Source organism: Tripterygium wilfordii, chromosome 15 (genome assembly GCF_013401445.1).
Source record: "Tripterygium wilfordii isolate XIE 37 chromosome 15, ASM1340144v1, whole genome shotgun sequence".
In the NCBI taxonomy this organism is placed as follows: Eukaryota; Viridiplantae; Streptophyta; class Magnoliopsida; order Celastrales; family Celastraceae; genus Tripterygium; species Tripterygium wilfordii.
Window position 1 is genome coordinate 6,456,952 of NC_052246.1, and position 18,045 is coordinate 6,474,996.

An 18,045-nucleotide genomic window follows, 5' to 3' on the forward strand; every position below is an offset into this window, starting at 1 on the left:
ATGGTGAATCTTAAAAAATCTTATGGAGCAATACCCTTATTGGAACGTTCAAACTTTTGTGTCAACCGGGTCTGATTGTCCGAGTTTAGGCATATATTGGATGTCCAAAAAACAAACTAATATGATGTCATTCTTCGTTACAAAAATGAATCTTAAGGAACCCTAGCAATATACGTTTTATAAATCATTCTTTATTACTCAGGAGTCACTTTTTTTTTTTATTAATGCAGGAGAATGGTGGAAGAGTGATATAATGGAGGTTTATAAAGAATTTCAAAAATCAGGTGGAGACCCTAATTCTTCTGATGCATATACTATTAATGGTCAACCTGGTGATCTTCAACCCTGCTCAGGTTAATTACACACACACATATATATATATATACACACATATATATGTATGTATGTATACTCAATTTCAACTAATAATCATCTGATTCTCCTGAAATCGGATTTAAATTCAATAACTCATATATATATATATATACTCAATTTCAACTGCAGATGCATTTAAGCTAATGGTGGACCATGGCAAGACCTACCTTCTTCGCCTAATCAATGCCGCCCTTCAAGAAATTCTCTTCTTCGCTATCCGAAACCATAACCTCACCGTTGTTGGCATCGATGGTGCCTACACCAAGCCGCACACATTCGATGTAATCGCGATTTCACCGGGACAAACCATTAATGTTTTATTAGAAGCCAACCAAGCTTTAGACCACTATTACATGGCTGCAAAAGTATACACAAGTGTTGATAGGGAAGAGTTTGAAACCATAAACACTACTGCAATCATTCAATACAACGGAACCTACACACCATCTTCAAGTACTTCCTTACCTTATCTTCCTAGCTATAACGACACCAACGCACTGGTCAATTTCACGAAAAACCTAAGGAGTTTAGCCGATAATAATCACCCGATTTCGGTCCCATTAAACATAACTAAACGAATGCTTTTCACACTCTCTATGAACAGAGTTCCTTGCGAAAATGACTCATGCACGGGGCCTGATCGAGGGAGACTTGCAGCTAGTGTTAACAACATTAGCTTTGTTTTTCCTGAGACGAACATATTAGAAGCTTATTACAACAACATTAGTGGTGTATATGGTGATAACTTTCCTAGTTATCCACCTACGATATTCAATTTTACGGGGGATGACATTCCGGAGGCATATAAAATACCATGGAATACAACTGAAGTGAAAGTTTTGGAGTATAATTCAGAAGTGGAGCTCGTTTTTCAAGGGACAAACTTGGTTGGGGGTGGTGATCACCCAATGCACTTACATGGTTATAGCTTTTATGTGGTTGGACGGGGACCTGGGAATTTTGACAATGAAACAGACCCTTCATGTTTTAATCTTGTTGATCCTCCACTGCAAAACACAATAGCGGTCCCTAAGAATAGCTGGGTTGCCATAAGATTCAAGGCAGATAATCCTGGTATGTAGAATTAATTAATATAATTCTTTACATATGTTATATATTGTGTGTTTGATTGATGTGTATGCAACTCTATTGCAGGAGTGTGGTTCATGCACTGCCATCTAGAGCGTCACTTGTCATGGGGCATGGATATGGCATTCATTGTGAAAGATGGCGAAGGCTCTGATCAAAAAATGCTTCCACCACCATCTGATATGCCACCATGTTAAACTAAGTTTAGGGTTCAATTCCTCAAGGGAAATTGTGGTGTGGTGTTCTTTAATTCTAGAATTGTTGTCTGGATTCAAAGGGTTGGGAGTTAGATTGTTCGCGGTTGTACTCTTAGCCCCTGCAATAAAGTCAAGTGTTTTAACTTTTATGATTCCTCCAAGACATTTATTCCTTTAGCTTTGTGAATTCAAGAGTACTAGAAAATGGAAAGTACTCGACTATCAAGCAAAGCAAAAAGGAAATAAACCAAAGGGAGTGGTAATATTTAGGGGATTCGGCATATGCTAGCCAAGATCGAGCTTCATGAGACAAAAACTCATAAACATACTCGTTACACCTAAAACCAAGCTCAAAAAGCTAGCAAATGGACTAACAAGCCTAGTGTATAAAAACAATCATGATCTCGTTGCCTCGGGTGTCATAACACAATTCTATTCATAGAAATCAATTAGCTTATGTTGAGAATAGCTAGAAATCATGATTGATTGCTTTCTACATCAGCACATGACTTGTGTCAATTTGTTGCTATGTGACTAAGAAAATAAACACCGCCTCTGTTTTTGTAGGGTAAACTACTTTGTACAACATATTGGGAAAAGATTGAATTGTTTGTCGCATTGTTTAATGTAGGTCTATATCGAAGGATCGTGCTTAACACAAGAGGAGGTAAATTTGTATCCCCAAATTTCACTTGGAATCTTTTTTTACAATTTCAAACAAATCAATATCACAAATAACAAGTAGCACACAAATTGGACTTCTAATGATTATCCTAATCAATTCCAATCTTTAATCTTTGATTTGTCTCTACACATTCTCCACCATTGAATCAATCTTCAATCTTTCAATCTTTGCCTTCCATCTTTCTTTAAATCTTGGCCCCTGATGAATTTTGAACAATCAAATCTCCGCCCTACAATTTCGAACCGTTGGAACAATATGCAAAGGTGAGAACTTTACTTCTTCATATATTAACCATTAGATCAACATGTATTGGCATAAATCTTGACCATTTACACTATCTTTAATTCTCAGTCATGGATACAAATATACTATGTCATCTTGTCCCTTCATTTTGCCTCCAAGAATCAAATAAAATCTTCTTTGGTTAATGCTTGTTTGGAGAGCCCAAAAAGTCTTCATTATAGCTCAAGTTTTGAATAAGAGAATACCAAACAAAGATTATACCAAATGTAGAATGAAGTACTAGACTTGTTCACATGTTGAGCCAAATATAGAAATCGATAATGAGGCCTTTTCTCCTCCTAGTATTTTTTATCTCTCCTCTTTCTCTTCAAAATCACGAAATGTTGTCACTGCACATACGCCAATAGATCTGAAATTGTCAAGATCGATTGCACTTTAACTTTGTTATTAAAAAGGAGTGTTGTCCATAGGAGCCGATCGATCGCCATTTGCCTCTGAACCCAAAATCTAACTTTTTCTTCATTTCATGCAATCTCACTTCCATGATTGGTTCAGTAGCTTCACTATGTCCCCAATGCATAGCCCTAAGGCTTGTTTCAATCAACGCATCATTTCCTTAGTGGAAAGTTGGCAAACATAGGATTTTTCATGGTTTCCTAGAGCTCCAAGCTCATTCTTGAAAATCGAACTTCAATTCCACTTGTCCAAATTGAATCTTGAGTGATTAACTTACAAAGAAATGGAAGGTACAACTCCCCAATTTATTTAAACTCAAAGAGCTTCATATAAAGCGCATAGGTTAACTAAAATACAGACAAGCCAAGAAAATTCTAATTCATGCATGATAAATCATATTTTTCATGTTAGAATGTGTATACAAAGTTTCATAATAATTGGGTAAGGTTTCATCACTCAACAAAGCAAGTAGCTTAAAATAGTCCAAAATCGACATTCTTTATTTAAGTATGCAGCTACTGCACTGTGTAGCCCCTATATGTGGTGGAAAAATTTGGCCGTTAAGTATTCATATGAAAGATCACAGAGAATATAATGCACATACCAAATTTCAATTCAATTGATTTGCAAATGACAAAGTTATGGCCTAACCAAGTTGACTACACAAATAGGGCACATATAATCAACTCAATCTAAATGACATTTTATCTCAAACCATTCCTAGTCAAACATGTCCATGATGATGAAACTAAGGTGCATATTAAATATCATGTCAATCGAAGTTCATTTGGTTCACCACGTTCACAAAGGAACGCATTTACACAAAATCCTAGTTTTGGTAGAATTAAAGCATATTACCAAATTTGAGTGTAATGCACTTAATTTCACTTGATTCTTTTCCTGGGACATAGATTAGACATTTATGGACATCTAGCTCAAGTTTCAAGTCATTTGGACCTAAGTTGATTTAATCATGATGGTTGGAGGATTGATACCCTAACGTAATCCATATTCATTCATTTCCAAAACTGAATTTTCAGTATTATATATATCAAGCATATATGGATGTCAAATTCTAATAGAAATAAGCATTAAGTGCATGTGATCATATAAACCAACAGAATGACACATTCATTTAAATTCAATTCTCATAAATCAAATATTTCAATATCATTTACAAATGTTTTAATATCATCAAAATCAAATACATATAAAATCTATTGGAAGGTACCCAAGATGGGTTAAAACCCCTCCAATGAGGTTACAACTACACATTGCAGTTGAGGGAAGGGTCAAGGGGAGTTACAACTCTTTGATGGGAGTTACAACCCTATTGGCATACCCCTTGCATGCACTCTCTCAACAAGAACGAAATTAACTACAAAGGATCTCCCCTAGAAGGCCTCTCTCAAACAATAAGGGTTGCATTTAATCTGTGATGCAAATGTATGTTTAATGATGTTCATTGTGATGTATTTTAGACCATCATACATAAGATCTTGGTAAACTTGCATGAAATTTTTTTTTTATGCATGTTGAGTATGATCATATGATCCAACATTGATATCGGAACAAGTTTTACATGTATTTCCGTTAATTTACATATTCATGAAGTGTGTAACAAGCTTTCAAATCGTGTATTATATGTCAAAATCGGACTTGAAATGAGGGAGAAATAGGTTTTCAAAGTAGGTGGTTTGAAACTAAAACACTAGTTAAAAATTAGGATTTTCTTGTGGATGAAAAAGACCTCAAAAACAAAAGCCCACTCTTGGGTGGAGGAGAGGCTGTCATACATAGAGCCCTATTTTGATAAAACGAGCACAACAATGGATTTAGAACAAAAAATCAAGTCTTGAGTGTGAAATTTTTGCAGTATTTAGAACCCAGGAACGTGTCGCGTGGGGCCCGCGCACCACCTATGGCGCATCCGTTGACTTTGTAGAAAATACTGAAATGCTCAAAATTACATTTTGATTTTTCTATAGTTTGTAAATAATTTTTTGACCATGAAGAAAGATTGTTGTTTTATGAGTAGAAAAATGTTAGAAAATTTTTAAAAAAATTTCAGATTGGTCAAAAATTATGAAAATTTTCTAAAAAATTATTGATGAGCATTTTTAATATTGTGGAAGTTATTAAATTTGAGGCCCCAGTGATTTTTTTAAAAATACTAAATATACTATAAATTATTAAATTCTTGACAAGTTAAGCCTAAGCCTAAGGCCCCCAATAAACAAATTTGAGGTCCCCAATCCATTAATTTTTATCCAGCCCACTAACTAGTTTTGACCCAACCCAACCTCATAAATCTTAGGCCCTAAGTTATTTTGTCATTTATCAAGCCCACCTACATCTAAGCCACTCAAATCCTCTCAATCTCTCAATACCACTCTCATTGTGGATAAGAGCCCTACGCCCACTACCCACTCCACTTCGAAGATATATTTTGTATCCCTCGTATTTAGGGATGGCAATTCGTGCCCGACCCGTCCTGATTCGCATGGATTTTCTCCGATCCGAGACTTGTGCTAGGAGGGGACGGGGGCAAAAATTTTCAACCCGAGCGTGGCGTGGCGGGGCGGGGGCGGGTATGCCGCTCGCTCCGACCCGCCCCGCCCCGCAATACATGTTTATGTACATAATATATATATATAAGATTTCTTTTATAATATAGATAAATATTTGTTTATCTAAACATATATTAATTTGATATTATTATTAAAATCAAAGTAACCCCTAAACTTCTTTAATAAGTCTTAAATCTAAGTACTTAAACATTAAAACCTTATACATAATATTTACAATACTCCTATACTCTTAATTAGATTGATTATTGAAAAAATATTGATAAAAACATAAAACCCAAAATCTTAAATTAAATATAGTCTACTCCTAATTCAATTGAAGTGATGTTGAAAAAAAAATTAAAAATCCCTAAACCCTAACTTAAATTGACTTGATTTGAACACATTGATTCTAATATAGTAATAAACTAATAATGTCAAAAGAGAGATTTGAATGCTTAGTTTTAATCCAATATAAATAATCTCTAAACCCTAAGCACTAAATAATCCATGAACCCTAAACCCCTAAACCTAAGTACTAAATAATTCATAAACCCTAATCCCTAAACCTGAGCGCTAAACCCTAAACCATATATTTAATCCAATATAAATAATCCCTAGACCCTAAGTCAATTGAATTGATATTGATAAAAATATAGAACCCTAAATCTTAAGTTAAATATGACCCTATACTCCTAAATCCTAATCTCCAAAACCCTAATGGTCCAAAACCCCAAATCCTTAAAGACCCTAAACCTCTAAACCCTAAAGGCCTTAAACCCTAAACCCCAAAACCCTAAAGACCCTAAACCCTAAAGGCTTTGAACCCTAAACTTAAGCACTAAACCCTAAAGCCATAATATGACCCTCTACTCATTAATGTTGATAAAATCTTTAAGACCCTAAGATTTTATAAAATAAAGTATAAAATTAAACAATTTAAAACTATAGATGTGTGTAATATAAAATTTAAAATCAATACCATTAAGTAAAACTAAAATTATTTAATGGTGTTAAAAATATAATAGGTGGTATGTAAAGATAATAATTTAATTAGTTGGTAAGTGTAACATGAAAATAGCTTGGGCTTATTGGTTAGTTCATTACTTTCCCACCTAAAAGTCCCAGGTTTGAATCCTAGAATGTGCAATTTAATTTTGTAATTTTCAAAGATGTTGAATAGGGGCGGGGTGGGGACGGGGCATAAAAGTCGCCCCGACGTGCGGTGCGGGGCGGGGCGGGGCGACCATGATCCGCCCCCACCCTGCTCCGTTGCCTTCCCTACTCGTATTACTTTCAAAATATGAATACTCGTAGAGAACAATTGTGATAATTATAATGTGTTTTCTTATTGTTTTGAATTATTATTAATATATTTTTTTGTTTGCGATCAATAATGTAAATCGATTACATATAGAACCCAAAAAAAAAATTCGGGGGCGCTGCCCTCAGACCCCCACAACACTTTTTTGCCCTCAATAATTTCAATTCCTGAGTCCGTCACTGATAGACAAAACCCAAATTCCTTTTATTTTCCCACCTTCACATGCACAAATTCCTCTCTCTCTATTTTTTTTTTTTTAATTTCAATTTGGGTTGAGGGAAGCTACAGCAACATGAAGGAGCTGCAATATGTGACCAAGTTTGGTGTTGCTGGGCATTTTTCCAGATTTATGGTATGCCATGGCTGGAAAGCAAAGTCCAATGGAGTGAACCCAATTGCTTAACGGATAGATAGACACACTGACACAGTCATCAGACAATGGCATGGCTGTAGCCATGCACAATTGTTGGAGTAGGCAAACTAGCCTATTTTGGGGTCCAGGACAATTAAAAGACAAAGTTGCTTTAATTGGGCTATTGGGCCTGGGTCCAAATACAAGGCCCCCGAATCTCTATTGAAGATTGGGCTTTTGGGCCTCGCTTAAAAATAGAGTTGCTTCTGGGCTTTGCAACAGAAAAGTGAAAATTGAAACATAACCGATGGCATCCTGAAATCTAACCACAGCGAAGAGATTGGCCAGGACAATGGTTCTTAGCTCCATGAATAAGGTAATCTAGTGTCTTTAGCTCCATGAATAAAAATGAGAAATTAAAAAGTGTTAAGTACTAACAGAGGAGAGATTGTGATGCATAGCTTTTGCTGGCTGTGATTAAGTGAAAAAACGTGTTAAGTACTCGGTGAATCATATGCACCATGTTAGCATGATGATGTGGTGAACAATAACCACTGAATATTTTTTCGAGAGACCCTGTGGAGTGAAAATACAATCGAAACATACGAAATCATCCCCGGACCTAAAATTCGATTTTTCTCATTGGTAAAAACCAACAACCGATCAGTTTTCATGACGGTAAATTCATAACCGACAATTCGGTTTTGGTCTATGTGATCGGTTATTCTGTCATTGAATCTTCTGTCTCATTATATATATATATAAAAGTAGTTAAGTTAATTCCCCTAAGTAAGTCCTAAAATCTGGGCCACTGTTGCATACTATTAAACAGTATAAAGAAATAGTTATAATTAATAACCTAAATGTTAGATTAAATCATATTAAATATAAAGTAACTATAAATCTATAAATAGAAGTTAACTATAAATAATTAAATATATATATATAATATTTATTAATTATTAATTATATATAATTGATAATGATCCGTTTCATTTTAACCGGTCGTTTTATATAAAAATTAAAAATTGATCGATCAGTTTTTTATGAAACATTAATATTAGAACCGTCCAAATTTTTTTGACACATGAGACAAATGCAACATTACCCTTGCTTCCCGCTCTTCGTTTGTTTTAATATCTTTTTTAGTTTTTCCCTTAACTTATAAGGCTCTTGTTGACCACTGGATGATAGAATATTTTAATGTAGTACCGACACTTCAATCGTCAAGTAGTTGGATAATGTGTATTGGCTCTGCTAAATTTATCATGTTTGGGTAGGTTATTGCATCGAACAGAAAAAGAAAGCATAATACCATAAAACAGTGAACCCTAATTCAGACCCTCAATACAGGCACCAGCATGCACTTCACTTGAGAAAGAATAATAAGATACATGGCCAGTGTTACTCACACATGCATTATAATGGCAAGTAAAGCTCTTGAGACTCCTAATTAGTACATATTTAAGACCTAATTAATTCCCTAATCTCTTTTTTTTTGTAAAATATTTTGACCCCAATCTTTGGAACAAAATTGAAGTTATATAATTATTATTTTTTTCTGAAGGAGGAGATAATTGAATATGGTAATGCTTATAACTAGACTAAATATTTTGGCATTGCACATGAATATATAAGGAAACATAAATGATTATAATCAACCACTCAAGGGTGGCGAAACAGGCTGGAAGAGAGGACGGTTGAATTTGGATTTGGCAACCCTAGATTTGGAAAGGATTTAGACCGACTAATGGAACAGCCTGTAATTGCAAAGTAAGTGATGGAGATTGACATGCAATATTTTTGTGTAGGAAATCTGCATTTAATTGTATTTAACCTTTTAGGGAAACACACCCAATCAATCCCACGGTCAAAAGCATTCTTTATTTACATATATAATGAAATATTGGTCGGTGGATATTGGAGGAGATGGTGACCAACCAACCTGCCCTACTATAGCATATAACAGAAGGGATAATGATAACTTATAGAGAGAATTGCCATTTTTACATTTTCATCTTCTTTTTTCTTTTTTTTTTCCTTTGATTCCAGGATGTGGATCACATGATGCAACTAACACATTGAAAATATCACACAAAAACCACCCCTAAACCTAAGTAACTTTTCTTAATTGTTTCCTATTAATTTGCATCATTTAATTAATTGGTTTCGGTGGAAATATTTAAATCAGTAATTGATTTATGTCTAATACATTAATATATACCTGATCAACAAAACACAATTGGCATAGTTCTTGGCGCCGCCCATGAACTTATACAGAAACCATAAAATGATGAACAAATTAGAACAAGTCCCTGTTTAATTTCCTAATTAATCAACCAAACACCGACAATTGACTTCTTTCCTTCTGGGTTAATAGAAACTCGAAATCCGAAACAAATATGCTGTTAAAATGAGTATTAATCAACTAAAAAATCGTTATGGAGGAGTACACGTGCTAAGCTTAATCATAGCGTTGGGAGAGACTTTGAATTTACTTTGTATCCCTTTAAGGAAACATAATTGGTAAGACCACCAACAATGGGGTTTCCTTATTTCTTATTTATTTTTCAGTCAATCCTGTGTTGGCTTTGGTGGTCGGGCTAAACCGGCCCAAACCCTAGCTAGCTATGCCTTCTAGCTATACACAACAGAAGTCCCAAAGTCTAAACAATAATAATCATAGGCACATACATATACATATACATACATATATATATATATATAACAACATTTTACAAAGTAGTTTTATATGTTAAACACACACGTGCTCAAATGAACATATATAAATCGAGCATGTACGTACCATGAAATATTATTATTCATTAGTTATATATTTCATTATCAATAATTAGAAACGTAGACTTGAGTACACACACATATTATAGATAGTTAAATGAAAACATAGATTAAAATACTTCAGAAAGGCTGAGCACCAATGTTTCTTGGAATGGCAGCAACAGTGAGAGGATACTTCATCTCACAAGACAGTTTCAGCACCTCACTTAGGTCAACCGGGTTAGCCATGTCTTGAACCCACTCAAAATATTGCACCAACTTAGCCACCCAGAGGCTCACAGTCACCAGCCCCAAATTCTTACCAGGACAAACCCTACGTCCAGCCCCAAACGGTGCAAGCCTCAGATCTCCACCCCTCACGTCCACATCAGCACCACCATGACTTGCCATAAACCTCTCTGGCTTGAACACCAACGGATCTTCCCACACGCCTCCGTCATGGGTTATGGCCCACATGTTGACCATTGCAGTCGTGTTGGCGGGGACCACCATGCCGTTGCTGAGCTGGACATCCGACGTGGACAGCCTCGCCCATGACAGGAGGGGGCCCGGTGGGTGCAATCGTAGTGTCTCCTTGATCACTGCTTGAAGGTACGGCAGTTTTGCCACGTCAGCGTCCGTGACACTCTTGTTTCCCACTACAAGGTCAAGTTCCTGATGAAGCTTGGCTTGTATGTCCGAGTTCAAAACCAACTCGGCCATCACCCACTCGGTCAAAAGCGCCGTCGTATCAGTCCCACGAAATATCATCTCCTACATAAAACAATAAAATTGAATTAGTAAGTAAACCGTACAAATATTAAAATGTTACATAAAAGATTAATTAATTGAGGAATTGAAAACAAACCCATAAAACAGCGACCATGTCATCATCTCCAAGCTTCTCTTCTCCCTCCAAAGAAAGCAGAACATCAACAAAATCAGAATTATCAGACAAATAATTCATAATAAACCTAGTATTCCTATGTTCCTGGATGATACTGTTGACGAGTCGCTTAACACGTGGCACGAGGTCCAAACAACGTCGATTAATACGAAAAGGGTCATAAAAGTAATTTAACCAAGGAAGATAGTCAGACCAATTAAATGCACCCAAAAGTTCAAAACCTTCTCGAACAAGCTCATGCAACTCAACACGCTCATCGTACTGCGTTTCTGTCGTGACGTCATCGTACCTTTTCCCAAACACGGTCCACATAATGTTATTAAGAGCCGCGGCTTGTAAGTGCTTTCTCAGAGCCACGGCTCCATGTAGTGCCTGCTCGTTACCCACGGCTTTTAACATGACTGAGCAGTCGAGCTGGCGTCCGGCTTCATGAGCCGCTATCCGTTTTGGGGAAAAAAGGTGGGTAGACGCAATCCTTCTAAGGAGTCTCCAATAAGCCCCATTTGGAGCAAACCCTATGGCTCGACTAAACATGAGGTTCTCAGCCGACTGTTTGATCGGACGGTCAGCGAAGTGAGGGGAAGCCAGGATTTCTTTAGCAAGGTGTGGGTCAGACGTCACAACGACAGGAGCAGAACCGCCCAAGCTGAAAGCCATGAGTTTCATAGCGTCATGAGTTCTAGCCATGTGTGCCAGAGTACGGTGAGCCAAGCCGTGACTCAAGCTGAATAAGCTTCCAAAGAAAGGGAGGCCGCGTGGTCCCGGGATTTGCACCGAACCCATTCGGTTCCTGTCATTCTTCCAGGCCGGGCCACCCAGAGAGACAACCCATGTTAATAGGCTGAGACACATGAATGTCATAACCACGTAGACCAAAAAGGTGCCGTCTAACATGTTTTGAGTCAATAGAGTAGCAGAAAGAGTCAACATGGACGCAGGAGAAGTGAAAGAATCCATATTTTCGCAGGGAGTGAGAGAGAGAGAGAGAGAGAGAGAGAGAGTAGTAGTGAAGTGGGAGTAAGGGGAAGGAGGGGTTGGGTTTAAATAGGGAGGTGTGTCGTGAAAAGGGAGGTGTGTTGGTGTGTGTATCGGGGAACTTGCGTGTGCGTGGAGTAGTATTTGGCTACTATTTGCTTATTTTATTGTTGAAGTCTGTGATGCACGTGTGTGTGTGTGTGTGTGTGGGTGGGGAAAAAGATATTTCATCCTCTATATACGTGTATTTGTTAGGGTCAACAATAACCATTGAAATCTCATCAACTCTAATACACATATACATATTCATAAATGGTAAAAACATGGTCAACAATAACCATTGAAATCTAAAACAACTCTAATACAGTAATACGTACACATATATACATGCGTAAATGTCAACAAACATGGTCAAAAAATAACCATTGTCTTTGAAATCTCAAAAACTCTAATACACATATATACATTCATAAAATGTGGTGTATGTATGTATAACAATGTATAATAAATTTGAAAATAATTAATGGAGTATTCCTTTATTTGATTTGTATATGCTAAAATTGTTTTACTAAGATATGATATGAGGTTATGAATTCCATTCTCCTAACGAGTAGGTATATATGGAGACTGATTTTCATACCCTAGCTTTTCTAATTAAGTTGGATGATTAATTAATAGTTAAATATTGGGTGTACAAAATAAGTGTTATACAATCTACAAATTAAGCTAGAGATTAGGAGTCGTGTACAAATCCCAATGTGGGGCCACGAATGTCGGATCCTGAGATCCGAATCCCAAAGAGTCGATCCATCAAGAACAAGAAGAAGAAGGTATGGCAGTGCGTGTGTTATGGCGGGAAGCGTGGTAGTGGCGTGCTGGTTTAGACTTTAGAGCAATGACTTGACTCGGTATTTCAAATTTGTATTCACGAGGATGTGAATCACGTGTACAACCATGTTTTTTTGCGTGATTCGCAAGTTTGTGGGGGAACAAGATCTTTTGCACTTTTAGTCCTCTTTGTTTGGTCCAATCAATTAACCTAACCTACTCCCCTATACATAATAGGTCACACCTAAATAATTAATATATTTGTGTTAATAATTGTCACTCGACGGTAAAAAAAAAACTAAGATGCGTGAAGTCTCCAAAACAAAAACACAAGGTAATGTACGTGCCACGTCCAAGTTATTTCCTTTTGAAGGTCGGTGGCTCAAATTCTCTTTTTTAACTCACCATATTGACACGTATGACTTGAGAATATTGGATCAGGATCGATCCAAAAACTTAAAAAGTTTGACTGAAATGAAATCCCCTCCCTACTTTGTTACCTACAACTTGTTTGTTTGCCCACACTTTTGTCTTATTCGTGCATAATCTTGTATTGATTGCCTCAAGGAAAATGAGAGTTGCCTTGTACCGTAATTTCATTCCTAACCTAATTAATTAACACCCAATGCTCTACTTCCTACAGGGGTCACGATCCCAAGTTAGAGCATATGTTTGAGTTTATTGATTAATTCTTTCAGAAATCCAAGCTCAAACACATCAAGAATATTGTTCGCTTTTGGTCACGGGCCAGTAAAAACATATGCGAACGCAAGATTTTATGGTAGAGTGGACAATGTCATATGGGGGTATGGGAGGGTATGGGGGCAATGTCTTTTTTTTTTTTTTGGTTTTTTATTAACTATGCTTTTGAAAGTATAAATGAACAATAACAAAAACCAAAAGTTCATAAAAAATAGTAATTAATAATTGAAAGTTAATTTATAAATGTATACGACGATTTTTCATATTGGTATTAGGATTTAGGACTTTACTTATATATCACTAAATTGTGTTTTGCCAATCCAATATGGGATATTACTCTTGATAATTTCTTTATTTCTCTTAAAGGGAGGTGGAAAAAATCTTAAGATGCTACAATTATATATCTTATAATTCAAATATTTAAAGCATTGTATATAATATAATTTGAAATTTATGTAAAAAAGAAAGGGGGTAATATGAAAGGAAAAAAAAAAACAATTTAAGATTTAAGCGTACCAAGATACTTTTAAGTGTACCAAGATATTCTGTGGATCGCATTCTTGAACAAAGGATTTCTTGATTCTCGCTTTTGGAAAATTAATTCATACTAAGTTACTAAATCCAATACACAACTAAGTTGAGCTGTAACACAGATTTCCACACACACACACTTAGAATTATAGATGGTCACAATATATAAATTAAGTGCATAATAATTAATTAAATACCACTAGCTCCAAAAATGAACTTTGTGTAAGCGTTTTAAGGTAAAATGAACAACTATCTGACCTTTCCACATGACATACATTCTCTTTATTACATCCTTAAGAAATTGTGCATGAGCTCAGTTATTGATGGTCAACGACTTGTATTCTAGCACGCCCCTTTAGGTTGTGTTTACGGCACCTTAAATCAAGGGAGTTTTGGGAACCACCAAGGGTTCATGGTGGAATAATAATGTAGCTAGGACCGGATATTGGTGTAGTGTTAGTGTCTCTCCCCCACACTATCGAGGTCAAGGGTTCGAGGCACGGAGGCGTTGATGGCAGGGTGAACAAAAACCCGCATCAACAGATATATCTTTCTTTTTGGTTGAAATTGGATATTGACACCCGTCCAAGGGCATGTTTGATTGTATTGATAGATTGTACGAAATGCATGAGTGGTTACAGTCGTAGTTTAGTACCAATGCATGAGTGATTACATTGGTAGTTTAGTACCAATGCACTCAAATCCTCTTTTTCAATTTCTTTGTATAATTTCTCTTTGGACATATCTCTTCACGAAAAGGTGCGTTATTCTTCTTAAATAAATCATTTCAAGAGATTAGAAATTAATCATTCTCAAAAGGTTCTTACAATATACAAAAATTTGGATTCTATCCTCACAAAATAGAACACAAAGCACTTGTTAAAGTTGTGTTATCTTGGACATTCTTGGTTGTTCTCTCTTTGTGCATAAGGCCGAACATCAAACGTTAATACGTGATGTTTCATTGTATTTTGTAAATGTATTTGCTACTACCCTATGCGCACCAGTTGGTGGAGGCAAACAACTCTTTAAGGAAAACGTTAATCCTTACCTTGAAACAAAATCTGTAGAACCAAAATTTCCAACAATCTTAAAGTGTTACATTCATGATTGGATCATTGAGAGAATTTACCGTAGATCTTGTGAAATTAGAGACGTTCAATGCCTCTAATTTCTGTTGTTGGCAAAAAGAAGATTTATTTTCTTTTGGCAAGTGTCAAAGTTGTATATGTACTCACCACTACAAAGTCAACACAAGAGATAAGGAAACCATGGAGCAAACTCGTCCAAGGCTCAAATGGAAGCAAGATGACAGCATATGCAAGGACCACATTTGTAATTCAATGTCTAATGCTCTCTTTGACATCTATCAAAGCAAGGACACCACCAAGAACTATGAGGCTCATTGGAATCTAAGTATCTTAACGAAGATTCTACAAGTAAGAAGTTTTTTTTTGGTAAATTTATGAATTACAAAATGATGGATGGTAGATCTATTATGGAACTATTTCATGAGATTATGCATATTCTTAATCAATTAACTCAAGACAAAATGAATATGGATGATTCCATTTTAGTTTCTTCCATCATAGAGAAACTCCAGCCATCATGGAAAGATGTTAAGAAATCTTTAAAAAACAAAAAGGATGACATGATTTTGGATCAACTTGGACAACATTACCAAGTTGAGGAGCTGTTTAGAAATAACCAAAGTGGAATTGAAGAACAATCTTCAAAGGTTCAAATGATGGAAGAAGGCCAAAGCTCAAAGCAAGGCAAATCACTCAAGGATGAAAACAAGAAAAGGAAGACAAAAAGCCAAGGGGTACATGCTTCCATTGAAGCAAAACTTGTCACTTCAAGAAGGATTGTTATAGCTTCAAAAAGAAGAAAGAAGCCAAAATGATAACAACTTTGTGGCTATGATTTCCGAAATTCATTCTATTGAGGATGACACAAATTGGTGGATTGATTTTGGGGCAACTAGGCATGTTTGTCAAAACAAGTCTATGTTCTCTAAGTATGTGTCGGTAAAGGATAGCAATATGGTTTACATAGGTAATTTTGCTACCACTAAAATCAAAGGTAATGATGAAGTTCTTCTAGAATTCACAAGTAGTAAGACTTTAACCCTCATCAATTTGTATCATGTTCCTTCCATTAGGAAGAATCTTGTTTTCCGTGGTTTACTTAGCAAGCATGGTTTCAAGCTTGCATTTGAGTTCAACAAGTTTGTATTGTCTATGGGTGTTTCTTCGTGGGCAAGGATTATTTGTATGAGGGAATGCTTAACCTTAATATTAATAAGAATATTGTTTCTCTTTATATGGTTGATTCATTATCTTTATGGTATAATCCTTAAGACAAATTAATATTGTTAAGTTAAATAATATGGTTAACATGGAATTAATTTCAACATGCACTGATGATATGAATGAAAGTGTAGTATTTGTATGAAAACAAAAATAACAAGAAAGCCTTTTTCTAAAACAAAAAGAATATCTACTTTACTTGAATTAGTGCATAGTGATGTATGTGATTTACTTAGCAATCCTACAAGCGGTGGTAAAAAATATTTTGTTACGTTTATTGATGATTTTTTTAGATATTGCTATATTTATTTAATCCATACAAAAGATGAAGTTCTAGAAAAATTTAAGATTTTTAAGGCGGAAGTTGAGAATCATCTTGACACTAAAATAACGAATCTAAGGTTGGACAAAGGAGTTGAATATCAATTCTCTTCTTATTGTAAATCAATTGATTGGATTGATTTATGAGACTTTTATAGCTTATACACCACAACAAAATGGTGTAATCGAAAGAAAAATAGGACCTTGGTTGAAATGGTTAATGTCATGTTATCTAATTTGGGACTAAGTAATGACTATTGGAGGGAGGCTTTATTAGCTGCTTATCATAACTTAAATACGGTCCCTTGAAAAAGGACTACTACAACCCCATATGAGCTGTGCACATCAATTGGTGGAGGCAAATAACACTTTAAGAAAAGCATTAATCCGTGTCTTGAAGCAAAATATGTAGAATCCAAATTTCGAACGGAAATCGAAATAAAAAGTACCAGACAAGAGGCATAACTGAGTTTCTACTGTGCTATCCATTGTTGATCATTATAGACAAAATAAAAAAAGTATGGATTGTAAATTATTTAACATTTATAAAATTAAATTTGACAAATTAACGTGAGCCCAAATGCTTTTCAACAATTATGCCAACACTAAACATTTATTTAGATTCAATATATAATTCAAACAATTTGAAAATTTCTTTTTGGCTAAGCACAACAATCGGTTATAAGGTTTCAATCAATTTGCTATCTCGACAGGTTCGAAACCTTTCTTAATTGATGCCTTCACTGCATTAAATATCAGCTGTGTTTTTCTACTAATAATTGCCCATTTCTTCTCTGGTCTTGCACCATTTGTTTTTATGTTTCCAACCAAACCAGTGAATTCCATAACCATACGAGCTTCTTGAAGAAGATTAGTTGTGACAACGTGCTCACTTAGCAATGGTACCCATCCGGGCAAGAGTTCAGTGAACCCAATTTTCGTTGATGTCCTGAAATTGGCCTCGATCTCACAAGCCTTCGTGATCTTAGAGGTCCGAGGGTCGTGAATCCACATCATACCATCCATGAATTGCACACCATTAGCCTCACAAGCCTCCGTGATCTTATCAAGGAAGAACTCATAGGAGCCATAGACCTTGGCGTTAAGAGGGAAATTGTTGGCCGACGCAAATTTTTCCGCCTTCTCCACGGAGCGGTTGGCTATGGCTACGAGGGTTGCGTTAGGAGCCAAGGTTATGGCCCGCGACACCTTGTGAGCAATTCCTGCACATCCTATGATGCCAAACTGGATTGGGGCTTGAGCCATTTCGTGTGAGGACATTGAGGAGCAAGACAAAGAGAGAGTATAACTTCTATGCTATACCAGCCGAGTGAGAGTGACAGGATAACGGAACGGCAGAAGGTGAGACATGCCATGAATTTACGATCAACATAAATAGAAAA

At 35.9% G+C, this 18,045-nt stretch overlaps 3 protein-coding genes across 3 annotated transcripts; 1 reads left to right on the plus strand and 2 right to left on the minus strand.

Annotated features, from left to right (window-relative positions):
* LOC119979815 (laccase-15-like) lies at positions 1–1,785 on the plus strand. The gene is made up of 4 exons (XM_038822445.1): positions 1–46; positions 231–353; positions 505–1,449; positions 1,531–1,785. The coding sequence occupies exons 1-4, from the start codon at positions 1–3 to the stop codon at positions 1,659–1,661; spliced, it is 1,245 nt and encodes a 414-aa protein (XP_038678373.1). The 3' UTR covers positions 1,662–1,785.
* An 8,293-nt stretch (positions 1,786–10,078) lies between these two features.
* Positions 10,079–11,958, minus strand: LOC120016370 (cytochrome P450 78A7-like). Its single transcript, XM_038869110.1, has 2 exons — positions 10,935–11,958; positions 10,079–10,840 (listed from the first exon to the last, which is right to left on the minus strand). Exons 1-2 carry the CDS (start codon positions 11,928–11,930, stop codon positions 10,208–10,210), a joined length of 1,629 nt encoding a protein of 542 aa, XP_038725038.1. The 5' UTR covers positions 11,931–11,958; the 3' UTR covers positions 10,079–10,207.
* A 5,295-nt stretch (positions 11,959–17,253) lies between these two features.
* LOC120015933 (uncharacterized oxidoreductase At4g09670-like) lies at positions 17,254–17,972 on the minus strand. Its single transcript, XM_038868443.1, has one exon. The coding sequence runs from the start codon at positions 17,921–17,923 to the stop codon at positions 17,336–17,338; it is 588 nt and encodes a 195-aa protein (XP_038724371.1). The 5' UTR covers positions 17,924–17,972; the 3' UTR covers positions 17,254–17,335.
* Positions 17,973–18,045: the final 73 nt, after the last annotated feature.